Genomic DNA, 15308 nt, shown 5'->3' with positions numbered 1-15308 from the left:
ATTTACTACCTCCTTGTAGACTGGGACACCTCTTTAGTCTAACTTTCAACAAAGTTGTTACATATTTTCATTCTAACCACTCATTTGATTAATAAACAACTTTCAAAAATACCTGAAATAACTAATCAACCAAAGATCTTATCTGCGTACCAAAGTAAAAATCATGACTACAGTGAATTGTGCAACTAGGGGTGGAAGACAAAGAATTTTCAGCAACAACTTTTTATCTATATTACTGAAAATAATTCATTATTGTTTTATATAAATGTTAAATTTTCCTATAGCAGTGTTTCAATCTTTGTAAATTTCCATTTTTTAAATCCTTATTAACCCTATAACTTAAACAAAAACTCATTAGAATAAAAATGACTTCAGTATAAGTATTCTTACCTTTGTTTGACTTTGATGGTTTATTCTTGATAGGTTTAAGGGAACTTCGTGATTTATCTTCTCTATCTTTAATAAGTTTCTGAACATCATCCAAAGACAGTTTTTGCAGAACAACTACAGGCTTAGCTCCTTTATTCAGATCTTCAACTAGTCCCATTTTTTCTACTTTGTCTTTCTGTTCTCCTTTCATTTCCATTTTCTTTGTCTCCTGAGTAATATTACCATCTTTATCCCTCTTGATTTTTGGAATGACAAAATTTTTCAATGCACCAGACCTGCCCCCCAACAAATAACTTGGAAATTCGGCCTTATTGTCAGGGTGCGCTTTATTACTGTCTACTTTAGTCTTATTACCCTCTGTCCTTTTGTCATCTTTACTATTTGGTGATTTAAAACCGGGTTTATCAGGTCTTGATTTATTAGAATCACCTTGTTTAACACGAGGACTGTCAGGCCTTGATTTTTGCTCCCCAGAAGATGGTCTTTCCCTTGAGTCCCCTGATTCATGTCTATGTTTTCTTTCTAGTTTATCAGGTTTTGAACCATCAGATTTAACGCCATGTTCATTTCTATTAGAGGATCTCAATGTTTCTGGCCTTCGAACTCTCGACTGATCCCCGCGATGTCGCTCTGATTCATTCCGGTCATCTGATTTTTGTTTACTATCATGGTCACGTCTTAATGACTCAGAAATAGATCGCCCATCAGGTCTCTGCTTTAAGGCTTCAGCTCGTTCTGATTTTAACCGAGGTGAATCAGATTTAATATCCTGTTTATGTTTAGACACTTCAGGTTTTTTCTCTGTTGATGGCTTTCCAGAATCCCTCCTATTTTCATGCCTATGTTTTGGTGTTTCAGGCCGACCTTCATTTTTTTGCTTTGGAGTTTCAGGTCGGCCCTCACCTTTCTGCTTTGGAGTTTCAGGTCGTCCATCACCCTTCTGTTTTGGGGTTTCAGGACGCCCATCACTCTTTTGTTTTGGAGTTTCAGGTCGACTTTCACCCTTCTGCTTTGGGGTTTCAGGTCTTGACTTTGTTGTTTCTGATCTGCCATTATTTTGTTTGTTGTCATTTGGTTTTATGTCAGACAGTCTGTTTTCATTCTGTTTAGGTTCAGCCGTGGTGCTCTCATTTTGTTTGGATTCAGTTGTTCTGCTCTCATTCTGTTTAGGTTCTTCTGTTTGAGTCTCAGTTTTAGTTTCTAACTTACTTTCACTTGATTTTGTCTCCACCAATCTGTTTTCATTTGGTTTAGATTCTGCCAGTCTTTCATTTTGCTTCATATCACTCTTTGAAAGCTCAGAATCAGACTTTTTTTTAGGAGTCTCAGGATGGTTTTCTGGTGTAGCTTTAAGATTTCCAATAATATCTTCCTGAAGAACAGAAATAGGTGCATCATTACACTGTTTGATTTCTTCAGGCTTTTTTATGGAGTCTGAATCCTGAGTTATAGAAGCCTGAGAGTCCACTCTTCCTGCCTGATGAAGATCAATGCTAACCATTAATGCTGGCCTTGACCCATTTCCCGTAGAACCCGTCTCCTGAGAAGCTGGTCTATTACCTCCTGTAGCACCCCCAGCCTCCTGTGGGTAAGAATCTTGTTTTCTTTTTTTCAAAGGCTTATCTGAAATTTAAAGATAAATATTCAGTATCAGTAATAGACATATATTCTTATCTTACTAAAAGCCATATGGACTTTGATATTTCTTTAAATCACAATGTTTTTTGAAATGTGGTGAATTCAAATGTCAATATGCATGTATAAAATAGCAGGCATGAATCACAGAATACTTTTAAACCAAGGTTTAAGGAAATACTCATGCTTGCTGTACCTCAATAAATATTAGTAACTATAGTAACAAGAATTTAACAGCATATCTCTTGATTATATAAATGTAAGCCCAAATAGAAAATAAATAGAACTTATAATACCTTAAATACAAAAATATATTTATGTTTGTATATGTAAAGGATAAACCAGATTCTTTACATAAGAATAAGGCAACCAGTTACAAATTACATGTTCTCATTTAAGATCATTTAACCATTAACCAAAAACTAAGTGCCCCATATCTGCTACCATACTATTCAGGAAACATAAGCTTTTACAACATGTAAAACTAGTATGAAAAGGAATAAAACCCAAAAGAAAGCAGAAATGATGCCACTGAAAAAAAGGTAAATGAGGAGAACAAGGGGGGAAAAAAGACAGTTTAATAGTTTGTCATTAACCTTTGATCCAGGATTCAAATCCTTCAAGGTGTCAACAGCACAAATGGAATTTAAAAGCTAACACATATTAGAAATATATTTAAAATAAGGGAACATTAACATAAATATAAAAATGAGACGCACATAAGGACTTTTTGGATAAATCCTGTCTTAAAGGCAACCTCCACTTAAGAAAATGTTTTGGTTCTTCAATGTAAAGTTCTAGGGATCTATAAATTGGTCTCAGTAAGAAATAATTTATGGTATTCTAAAATGTAAAGACAAAAATACACAGAAACACAAATCTACCACCACAATAAAATGTCAAGGTATTTTTAAGTTATGTATTTCTGTGCATGATTCCACTTGACTCAAGAGGCTGCTAGGTCATTTTCTACAAACCGAATCTCTAGTTAGTTTTTGGGAATAGTTATATTATAGCACCTTAAGGTTCTGTCTGCTTTAATACTTACTTCTGAATTGCCTGGCTTTGTTTTAAAGGTCATTTTCTATAATTTTTATAGTGAACTTCTAGATACCCTTATGATAGTCATTAATGTGATAGAATATAATTTAAGGAAAAGAAGGTTAAAAGTCAAAATGACCACTAAAAAATAACCTCTTATTGCTGAAAACCAAGTTAGGAATTAAACAAACAAACAAACAAAAGACCTTAATGGTAATGTTGCTTTTATACACCAAAGTTGCATCATTTTCTTTTCAGAGTGAGAAGCAGCAGTCCATTCCAGCTTAAAATCTAGTAAAATATTTTACTAAAATTTAACTCAAATATTTGCTAGTAATTTTTTGTAGAAGTAAGTCATTCTGCTTCTTAGTTTTTCAAAAGTCAAGTCTACTGTCATATATGTTCCATTTGTAAAATAACTACATGATAATAAAGTATCTTAACATCTAACCATTTTCCCTAGTTAAAACTACCCTGCCAAAACTTACATGAAACTTTCTGCCTTAATACTTAAGAAAGCACTCAGAATATTAAATTTGTCTCAGTTTTATTCTGTAATGTTCTGCCACATAAAATAATCTTTACATCTTGTCATAGGGCACACCAAATAATTATTACCTCATAAATGGGATGTTTTATCACCTTATGTCTTTAAACCTTTAGGACAAGAATCTAGAAATCGAAAGAGTATAATCTAGTTGAAGATTTTTGTATTTTTCAACGAAACATGCTTGTGAAAGTCATTAAATTGGTAACCTAAGTGTACTTAAGAACCGTAATGACATCACAAATCTCCGGCATCTCAAAGATTTCTCTTAAGAAATCTGTGGCTCATCCTTTTATTAATATGAGCAATCAGTCTTTCTTCTGAACAGTAACATCAAAATATCTTGAGGGCTAAATTTAAAGGATTACAAAATAGTTAGGAATTTACAGATAATTAACCTCATTTCAAATTATCGTTTATCATTAAAATGGAAATTTAACATAGTTTAATTTCAAAGGAAATGTTATGTTTGATTTAGTTATCTTCCACTATGATGCAATGATTATTTGTAATAAAAATGTATGAAAGCATTTGCACATGAGTAATATATTAAAATTAGGAAAGATTTTATAATTTTTTTCTGTTATGCACAATATATTGCTAAATACAAAGTTTTAATTTTTCAACTATTGAAAAGTACGTCACCTCTTCTGTAAAACCGGGAAAAATTCCATTATTGCTGCAAGGATTCTTGAATATGTTAAGAGCACGCAGGTCTGATTCACTTGATCTGATTCAGTTCCACCATGAACTTATTCCTGTAAAGTGGTTCTGAATCTGCACGTCACTTTTGTCTATCCACTTTTGTTATCAGTCTTCATTACATCATAACCTTCACCTAATGATGGAAAGCCATCTCTATAAAGAATAATTTCAATATTTGGGACACTGATTATCGTTAGGCCCTTTTCAGCACCGGGTGCCATAAGTTTAGCTATCAGAGTGCATACTGTCCTGAAGAAAATGCATACAAAAAGATACCACAGTTTCAAAACCAACAATACTTGTCATCTAGATGCTGATACGAAAATAAGATCCAGCTGTTAAAGAAATTCTGAACTTCATTATTCTGGTGAGAAAAAAAACTATATCACTTGCTTAAATTTACCAGTGATAACTGAAAACACTTAAAACAACACAATTATACACATAGTAGCCAATTATGAAAAATGAAAACATCCTACCCCTAAACTGCAGTATAAACTAAGTGGTTAACTATCCTATTTCCATCTAGTCTCTTATTCCAAATGACAGTAGGTAATTTACTTTTTATAAGGGTTATAGTTTAAGAATATCATTAGAATTATAAAAGACATTAGTAGCTAGTCTAGGCCATTCCTCATACTTACTAACATGGAAAGTGGACCTTAAGAAAAGATGAAATAGGCAAAGATGAACAAAGAAACCCCCTCTTTGACAAAAGAAAGCAGGAATTTTCAGCACATGGAGAAGATATTAATGTCTATGATAGGTCAACCCAGAAGCAAAAATGAACAGCCTTTTAAAATTAATTTATGTAATTAGACACTGAAAATATGAGCAAAGGTTGAGCAAAAAGGTCCTTTAAGAATATAATAAAATATCAGGTTACAGAGATTTAAATACCAGTGTATATGAAACTACCCAAAGAAGGGAGAACAGGCCAAGGGACATAATTACCTAGCTGCCCGAAAAGTGTCCTCTATGTGTGGAATAGAGGTTATGTTACATTCTGCCATAACCTAAGTAATATACTTCTTAAGAGTATTCTATCCCTTTTCTTAAGCTGCATAATGATTAAACAACTATGTTTGTTAAACTTTCTAATTTTATTTATAAGGCATAATTTTTTTCATTTCTGGTCTATTGAAAGGAAGCCTCTCTCAAAACAAATATAATACGAAACAAGCTCAGATCCTATAAAAGAACTCTTAGTAAAACAAGTAGTCTTTTTTTGTTCCTTACCACGACCAATAGTTGCCAATAATTATAAAAAAGTTCTCAGGGCCATACCTTAGAATGCAGTAAATGTCAATTTCATAATTTAGTCCTAAAGTGCAGTGGTTAACTAGTAATAAATTCATTTCAAGGAACTATTTCAATTTGCAAGGGCTGACTATAAAACAACCACTTCAGAAAGTGTTGCTTTTATTTATGACCTCACCTAGGGTCTTAGAGCAACATACCAGACCTTTAATCGTTCCAAAATCTTAATATAATTGCTTATAATATAAAACACTATCCCATCACACGGTGCAGAAACTGAATACAAAATGAGAAGTTTCCAATCACAAGTGTTAAGTGGCACCTAAATTCCAAAGGTATTCAAATAAAGCTACAAAATAATGGGAGCATAGCTTTCAGCAAACAAGTTAGAAATGAGTACTAATATGAGGTCTGCAAAATCAGCATTAAGAATTTGGGAAAATACACATACTAAATCATCTAAATCAAACTAAAAATCAGGTAGTTCCAATGAATACTTATTCCTTTAATCCTTATAGTACCAGATACCTCTGTAAGTCAACTTAGAGAATTCAAAATTTTAAGTCAATTCTGCTCTCAACTTTTCAATTAACCTTTGTAGAGCCACATTATCATACATTACAGAGAAAACTGAAGAGATAGTTAAAAGTAAAATATATACTACAAGTTTCTGAAAGAAAAGTATGCTGTTTGCTAAATTTGTTTTATTTCCCCTAAAAAAGTAGCCTAAAATAAGTTTGCTATTATATAATTAATTTCATTTACTACCTTTATTTTCTTTCAACCTTTAAAAGTAAAAATTCGGCTTCAACAAATATGATACAATAAAACTTCAGGAAAGTAAAAAGAAAAGAAAAGTTCACCATATCCTGTTTTTGTCCTACCAACTATTAAAAAAAGCATTTACAAAATTAAGCCCCTTTTTGAGAACAAAATTTCCAAAACACAGATTAAAATGTCATGCAAAAATTCAGTTCTCAAGGCAACTAATATTTTTCAGTCAAGAAATTACAATTTTATGTTTCTTACAAAACTGTCATAGGATTCTGGAATTTGGAATTAATACCACCAAGATATGTTAAATAATACTGCTCTCTTCATTTGACATGCATATACTTTTATAAGAGATTAGAGAAGGAGATACATTTTGGAACCCATATAGTTATTATTTCCTGAACCCCACATTACTAAACCAAATAAGAACACTATGTATCATTCTTTTTTTTTTCTTGAAGCCTTACTGTGTATCATTCTTAACATCAATAGTTTTGTAGTTAAAAAAAAATTCCAGAAAATAAAGACTATTTGCACCAACCTATGATCTAAGCACTTAGCAAACATCATCATACAACAATTACTAAATAATGTTTTTTCAGTAATGTTAAAAAGATCTATCATGATAGGAAACATAATACAAATCTTCAACATACTTCTTAACCTAGAAACACAATTAATCTAGAAATGATCCTGTCACATAATGAACAAGACCATATATAGAGGGTTCTAACCAACTTTACAAAGTTTTGTTTTATAAATTACCAAAAAGAAAGTATCAGAACTATGTATCAATCTGGAATATTTAACTATAAAATTAAAGCAGAAAGTATGCTTTGGTTTGGGTACTCAAATGTGTATATAAATCTGTAAAGACATCAAATCCATAAATTACATTACTAATTTCAATCACTGATTCATCAGGCTGTCAAGATTTTCAAGAGTTTTGTACATAATATTCACCAAATAATCAATAATTTTAGGGAGTTACTTTCATCTGATTATAATTTTTTATAGAGCACAGAAGAAGCCCATGAATTCATAGAAGGTGTGACACTCCATCCTAATACACTACTCAAATAAAAAAGGGATACTTAACTCTAATCACCAAAAAAAAAAAAAAAGGATCCTTGATCTTTAAAGATTGCTATTTAATATTAATTTCAAATTCTTTCCACAAATTTTTTTACTAAAACAAACCAAAACAAAACAAAAAAACCAAACCTAAACTGTATTACTAGGAGATGGCGGGATTGGGAACAAAGTGAAAAATCTAACTGAATAAACTTTTCTTAAACGTACTATTCAAAATAATTCTGTATCAGTTACCCTTATTTTGACAGGAAAAAAAAGTGAAGATGCAAAACTGTACTAACACAACTAATGGAAAATACATGTGATAGAAACACTAACGTTCATTTTAGTGACAAGCACAGATAATATCATTTGATACATAATAGGCGATAGACCTGTGATACAGAATTATCAAATCTCAGATAATTGTTTCAAATAAAAAATGAAAGCAAGATTTTAACTTCTGAGGTATAAGCATTAGTAATAAAAATACACCTGAAAGACATAATGCATTATAAGATATAATGGAAAAATAATGGGAAAAAGAGAGTAACTAAAAAAAAAAAAAAACTTTTTCACATTATAATTACATATTTGCCCAGAATAAATATGTGGAAGTGGTAGTAATGAGGTTAGTTTACCTTTGTCTTGAACTTCTTTTGAAAAGCGCTCCCTTTCAATAGCTGATTCTCTCTCTATTCGTTCAATTTCAGCTAATGCATCCAATTCCACTTCATCATATATAGGTCCCTGTTGTGATACCTGTTGCTGATTCTGTACCACAGAAGTCTGAGGCTGTTTTGTAGCAATTGAAGTGTTCTGTTGTAAAACAGGCACTTGATTTGCTGGAAGGAATGCTGTTTGTTCTTGCTGCGACAAACACTGAGCAGCATTTAGTGGGCGGTTTACATCCTGTGGAGTAATGGGTGTTTTTGAAGTCTGTCCTGGGTACTGCACATTAAAAGGAATATCATTTTCTGAAACATTGCTATTTTCCATACCAGAAAGCATATCCTCTTGCTGGTCCATGTCTGAAGACCTTACACGAGAAAGTCTTAATGTAAGTTTAGTAGAGTCCTTGGATGGAGAACTAATGATATCATACATTGCAGCTTTCTCACTCTGGTCTTTTTCATCCTTGCCTAATTTCATTTTCTTTTGCTTCTTTTGTTTTCTTTCTGGAGAATCTAGCAAGATGTCTGGTGGAACATCTCGAGGTGATGAACAAGGTAGAGGCTGAGACTGAAGGATTAAAGGTGGTCTTGATCCTAGAAAAGCAATTTAACAGGAATGAACAACTGTACTAGTTTTACATTTTCTTACACTGTGCTAGAAATATTAAATAAATGACAACATCGTAATGCAAGAAAAAAATTAGGAAATTATCTAATCTCAGCACCTTATTTACAAAATACAAAAAGAAAGTCTAAAGACTTGTCCCCCATAATCTTTTAGTTTGCTCATTGAGAATCCAGGTTTAAATTTAAGTATGAATATTCCATCTTCCAAATCAGTATTATGTTATTTCTATTTCTGTCCCTATAAAATATATTTAGCTTGAAAACAGCAAAAGAGTTCATTGTTTCTAAAGATGATACAACACAAATATTTCGAGCAAATACTCTCTATTTTTTTCACTTATTATCTAGGAAAACTGACAAGACTAAAGTAAGACTAAGTCTGTCAACTTAAAAAATAGCAAATTAATGCCAGAAACTACACTCAAATGAATATTTACTGGTATAAGAAAAAGAAAGTGGCAACAGTTACAATTTTTAGAATCTTCACTAATTTTACAAAGTGGTGGTTAAATACTGATTTATACCTTTATGTGGTGTTCTTTCTCCCTCCACTTAACATCATTCACATACTCTCTTCAGCCTGCTAATCCTCCTTTTATTAGAAAAATATGCATGTCCAGCAAATATCAAGGCTTAATCTTCAGCCCAGAACCCATTAATTTAAAAAATGCTATATGATACAAAGAAGTGGTAAAAATAAGCTAATCAAATGGAAAAATTCTCCTAGATAACAAGCTGTTAAATGAGGAAAAATGCATTGCTATGCTTCAGAAATATAACTATTACATTTCTTATTGTTAGACTATAAAATGTTTAACCCACTGAGCCACCCAGGCACCCCCCCCTTTTTTTTAATATTTTATTTATTTGACAGACAGAGATCACAAGCAGGCAGAGAGGCAAAATGTTTAAAAACCCATAGGATATTATAAAAATCAGTCAGGATGAAAGTGCTTTATAGAAAGAACTTAAACCTAGACTTAAATTAAGGTCATATATATGTGAGTGTGTGCGTGCATACATAAAATTTTTCCATGATATGTAAATCTGCCCTTTTCAATCAGCAATGTTAATATATTTGAAGTGTGATACAGAAAAATAACTTTTTTAGAGAACATATTAGATAAAACATGCAAAAGAAGCAACTGACGCAATTCTTTTTTTTTTTTTTTTTTTTAAGATTTGATTTATTTGTCAGAGGGAGAGAGCGAGCAAGAGCACAAGCAGGGGAGCAACAGGCAGAGGGAGAAGCAGGTTCCCCACTGAACAAGGACTCTGGTATCATGACCTGAGCTGAAAGCAGATGCTTAACTGACTAAGCCACCCAGACGTAGCTGAAGCAATTTACTAGAAATGTTAGTTTGAAGTTATGTCAACAGATAGTGTTCTTAGACAGCTTATATGGGAAGTTAAAAGAAATGATAAGGACATTTTTGGACAATCTATTTTGTCAGAGCTTGTGCAAGGTGCTTTGCATATCAAGTCACTTAAATAATTTACAAGAACCTTGATTTGGGGCGCCTGGGTGGCTCAGTGGGTTAAGCCGCTGCCTTCGGCTCAGGTCATGATCTCAGGGTCCTGGGATCGAGTCCCGCATCGGGCTCTCTGCTCAGCAGGAGCCTGCTTCCTCCTCTCTCTCTCTCTGCCTGCCTCTCTGCCTACTTGTGATCTCTCTCTGTAAAATAAATAAATAAAATCTTTAAAAAAAAAAAAAAAAAGAACCTTGATTTGTATTATCATTACTGTTGTGCAGAAAGAAACATGAAGCTTACCGAGGTTTAGAAACCTGCCCAAGGTTATATAGCTAGCAAACTGAAAAATTTAAACCCAGATTTTTCTAACATCTGAATTAGAATACACCATATTGCCTTTGTATTTAAAATTTTTGTGACAAATCATATATATTTTAGAACAGACTTAAAATTCCAGGAGTTTACCAAAAAATCAAATTAGACTGACAATGCATTTAAAAACTAGTTGGAAAACAACCTCATGAACAGTAGTAGAGGTTTCTGATGAATAATGTGTTCAAGAAGTTGTTCTCAAGTTTTTTCTATCTAAAGTTATCCAACCAACCATCCATCCATCCACCCATTCTCAAGAGTTAGTGGAAAAATAGGCTGATTATCTAGATCAACCAGCTATCCCACTGTTACTCCTCCCTGGCAGTCTGAATAATTTCTCACCCTGACAATACTTGTGAGATATGTACCTAACTTTGATGCCTACCCTAAAATAGAGTTATTCTGAAAGTTGCTCTCTCTTTTACAAGCTGAGTTATTTTTATCCTGAAAATTCATAGAATTCTAGAATAAGAATGGCTCTTAAAAGTTCAACTTTCACCCCAGGAAGAATGTGTTCCAACTCTTTGATTAGAGACAATCTGTGAAAAAAAAAAATCTCTATAATAAGAGGCACACCAGTCCATGATTTAGAAGGCTATAATTAGAAATTCTCAGGAATAGAGAAAATTTATTATTAGCTATATCGCAATTAATTACAAAGTTAATTCTTTAACATGGAATACAATATTCTCTTCCAGTAACTCTGGTAATTCAAATTATCATACTTTAATTTTAAGTACTTCTAATAAAAGACCAAACTTGGACTTAAATTCAAAATTTTATGAGTCTAGTATACACCAAAGTCCACACAAGGTTCTTTGGAAAATTAAAGATAAAATTCATGTCCGTAAGACAGCATAAGTTATTAGAAAAAATGTAAACTAATGAATGGTTTAAGAAGATTATGGGAGAAGGATCCACGGAAGATCACCCATTTAACTTAGAACTTGAAAAGATAGGATTTTTTATCTTTAGATTTTTTTCTAAATCTATTTTAGATTTTTTCTAAATCTAAGAGATTTAGAGAGGTAAAATAGAATGGGCTTGATTTTGACAAGTGGCTACATGAGAGGTGAAAGACAACTTTTTTCCCCCCCTCTCTCCCTTTTTAAAAAAAGATTTTATTTATTTATTTGACAGAGAATAAGAGAGGGCAAGTATGAGGGGTAAGGTCAGAGGAGAAGCAGACCCCTTGCTGAGCCAGGGAGCTGGATGCCGGTGGGACTCAATCAGGGGACTCCAGGATCATGACCTGAGCTGAAGGCAGTTGCTCAACCAACTGAGCCAGCCAGGCACCGGAGATTAGTGACAACTTAACAATGGCTCAGGACTATAAAGTCATTAAACTAAATTGGAATGGCAAAAAAAGAACTGGGGGAACAATCTTGAAAATGAATCTGAAATACCAGCTAGACATGAAGAAATTGAACCAAAAATTACAACTTGGGACACAGGGCTGGAGCCAAAGACATTGATTTGGCAATCCTGTTCACAAAAGTAATCAATGCTATTACCAAAACTGAAAGTGAAAGAGCGAAGGAGAAAGGTACAATGGGAGATTAAAAGTTTAACAACAGAAATCTTGAGGAATGAGAGAAGATATAGAAGAGCTAGTGAAAAAAAAAACAAAAATGAAAGAAGTATGAGGAAAACCAATGGACTTGATATGAAAAAAGTTTTTTTCAGGAAGGTGGATGATGGGGAAAGCAGATCAATAATTTCAAATGTTTAAGAGAGGATAAGTAGGCTGCTGTTTGAAAAGACCATTGGATTTATCAGTGACAACAATACTGTATATATATCTGAAAACACTATCAATAGTTTACAGGGATAACTATAGGTTTGTTTCTTTCCTTAATAAATGAAAAACAATAAAGAATAGTCTTCAGTATCTGCAACTAAGAAGTTTGAGTTCTTCACTCAACCTGAAATAGGAAATGCTAGGGTGCTGTAGGGCTTAGTTGATTAAGTGCCCGAATTTTGATTTCAGTTCAGGTCACAATCTCAATGTTGTGAGACTGAGCCCTGTGTTGGGCTCCACACTGGGCGCAGAGCCTGCTAAGATTCTCTCTCTGCCACCCCAATTAAAAAAAATATATCTATATATCTATATAGATATATAGATATATATATATATGTGTATATGAAATGATGATGAAAATTTTAGTTACAATAATACCTTTAGGAGTTCCATCACTTCCAGCAGGGGAGCATACTGGTTGTGGAGACCTCAAGGGAAAAGATGCAGCATTCCTCATTGTTGAAGAATCTCCATCCTAAGAACAGAGTATAAAATTTATACCCCAAACGATAGGAGAGGCTTTAGAGAAATCTTAAACAGACCAATAAAAGACATAAACTACTGACAAGTAAAGTGTTGGTATTCAAAAGCATAATTCTTCTGCACTTTCCTGTTTTCTTCATGGAAAATCTTAGAAGAATTGAAACTGTATCCAAAAGAATCAACAGCCTATGCATGGCAATGAATAAGAAAACTGGTATTACTACTATGCTCCATTTTTTTTTAAAACTATTTTCTACATAAGGAGCTGTGAACACCCTACCAGACTATAAACGTCTAGAGGGCAGAGTGCACGGTCATCTTTGTTATCATTATATACATATAACTTATCTGATAATACCACCAAACCTATAACATATAACTTATCTGATAATACCACAAAACCAATTCCAGTATATGGACTAACTTAAAACATCAAAGCAACCTTAAATTTCAGGGAATAAAGTTATGTGCAAGTCTTAGAGGTAAGAAGAACTATGTATTAATATATAAAGGTTCATTATTTAAAGGAACATTTTTGTGTGAACAGGTATTTAAAAATGAAACTGTATTTCATTAAGAACCAAAATGTCTACATGTCTACAGCCAAGGACTGGCAAACTTCTTCTGTAAAGGGACAGACAATAAATATTTTAGGCTTTGTGAGCCACATATAATTTTCTGTCACATACTGTTCTTTGTTGTTGTTTAAAAATGTAAAAGCCATTCTTAGTTGTAGGTCAAACTACTGGCCAGTTTACCAACCTCACTAGAGACTAAGCTCTGTGAACATAGGAACCACATTGTTCATTGCTAGATTCTCAGACCTGGTATCACCCTTGAAATACAGTAGATACCATTTAAACCATGGAATCAAAATAGGTTATGAAACGAGTTGGGATTGGGAGGGAGACAAAACATAAGAGACTCTTAATCTCACAAAACAAACTGAGGGTTGCTGGTGGCAGGGTGGTTTGGAGAAGGTGGTTGCATTATGGACATTGGGGAGGGTATGTGATATGGTGAGTGCTGTGAAGTGTGTAAGCCTGAGGATTCACATACGTGTGCCCCTGGGGCAAATAATAACACATTAATAAAAATAATTTTTAAAAATCCTGTTCTGTGAAACCCTTAGATAGATATGTTACTTGCAGTTTGAGGGATTAAGCCTCAAGAATACATAAGTGCCAATATACTAAGTGCCAAATAAAGACCAGGTAAATCCCCCCCCAAAAAGCAAAACCCCCCAAAAACACAAAATAGGTTATGAAACAAATATTAGCACTATTTTATTACCTCAATGACAACTAATATATTACATACGTCACTACTTAGCCTGTGCACCATGTGTAGGTAGTCGTCACTTGAGCCATGTCTAGGATTATCAGCATGATGATTAGCTGAATTGCCAGACAACGGGCCAGAAACTTTATTATCATGTATGTTTCTCAAACCACCTGCAACAATGGGACTTGATACTGATGCTGAAATTAATAAGAATAAAAACAAAAGGCTTTATAAAAATAAACTGTTAAAATAATGATTGTTCACAAAATATTTAAGCATACAGAAATTAAAGAAAAAATAATATATTGAGCACTCACGTACTCTCTAATGCTTGATCAAATCTTAACACTGTAACACATCATTCCGATCCATTTTTGAAAAGAAAACATCAGATAAGGTTGATGCTTTATGGAGAGCATCATAATCATATACATGCATATTCCTATCCTCTGTTCCCTTCCCCTTACTTCATAAAAAAGTAACCACCATACTGAATTCACAGTTTACTCTATGAATATCTTTATGCCTTTACTATAAATGAGTATCTTCCTAAATAATTCAGAGCACTGTTTCACATATAACTTTATATAAATGGTATACTATATGTATGTATATATCCTTCTCTAACTTGCTTTTTATCCATTTTTATATGTAGTATTAAATTCACATATTTTAAGTAAACAGATCTATTCTGCTGCATAATGTAAATATTACATAAAAAATGAATATTCCATTCTTACATTCAATGTTTTAATTGCTTCAGTATTTCTGCTGTCATAAACAATGCATATTCTTGTACATGTATATATGTACCTGTATTGTATTCTTATACATGACTTTTTCACAACTGTGTCTAGGAGTGAAACTGCTGGATACGCCCATTTTAATTTTTTTTTTAGAAGATTTTATTTATTTATTTGACATAGAGAGTGAGAGAGCACAAGCACCAGGAGCAGCAGAGGGAGAGAGAGAAGGAGAAGCAGGCTCCCCAGTGAGGTGGGAGACTAACTTGGGGCTCAATCCCAGGACCCTGAGATCATGACCCGAGCTGAAGGCAGACTCTTAACTGACTGAGCCACCAAGGTACCCCTGGATATGTCCATTTTTAAACCTTACTAAATATTAACAAATAGCTTTCCAAATTACTTATGTCCATTTGTACTCCACTG

At 33.1% G+C, this 15308-nt stretch overlaps 1 protein-coding gene across 5 annotated transcripts in view; it reads right to left on the bottom strand.

Annotated features, from left to right (window-relative positions):
- NIPBL (NIPBL cohesin loading factor) overlaps positions 1-15308 on the bottom strand; it is a 205714-nt gene that overhangs the window by 90152 nt on the left and 100254 nt on the right. For 3 of the 5 annotated variants that reach the window (XM_045079473.1, XM_004738003.2, XM_013051832.2), the window contains exons 7-10: positions 14176-14336; positions 12751-12847; positions 8068-8694; positions 391-2013 (exon numbers count right to left, since the gene is read on the bottom strand). In XM_045079473.1, coding sequence (XP_044935408.1) covers positions 391-2013; positions 8068-8694; positions 12751-12847; positions 14176-14336 — 2508 coding nt within the window. Of the gene's footprint in view, positions 1-390; positions 2014-8067; positions 8695-12750; positions 12848-12938; positions 13120-14175; positions 14337-15308 lie in introns of those variants that run through there. The other 2 variants (XM_045079475.1, XM_045079476.1) reach the window with 2 other exon arrangements.

This window comes from Mustela putorius, unplaced genomic scaffold (genome assembly GCF_011764305.1).
Source record: "Mustela putorius furo isolate JIRA1106 unplaced genomic scaffold, ASM1176430v1.1 tig00000407_pilon_pilon_pilon, whole genome shotgun sequence".
Taxonomy (NCBI): domain Eukaryota; kingdom Metazoa; phylum Chordata; class Mammalia; order Carnivora; family Mustelidae; genus Mustela; species Mustela putorius.
The sequence above is the reverse complement of the archived record's forward strand: the minus strand, read 5'-3'. Positions and strand labels throughout refer to the sequence as shown.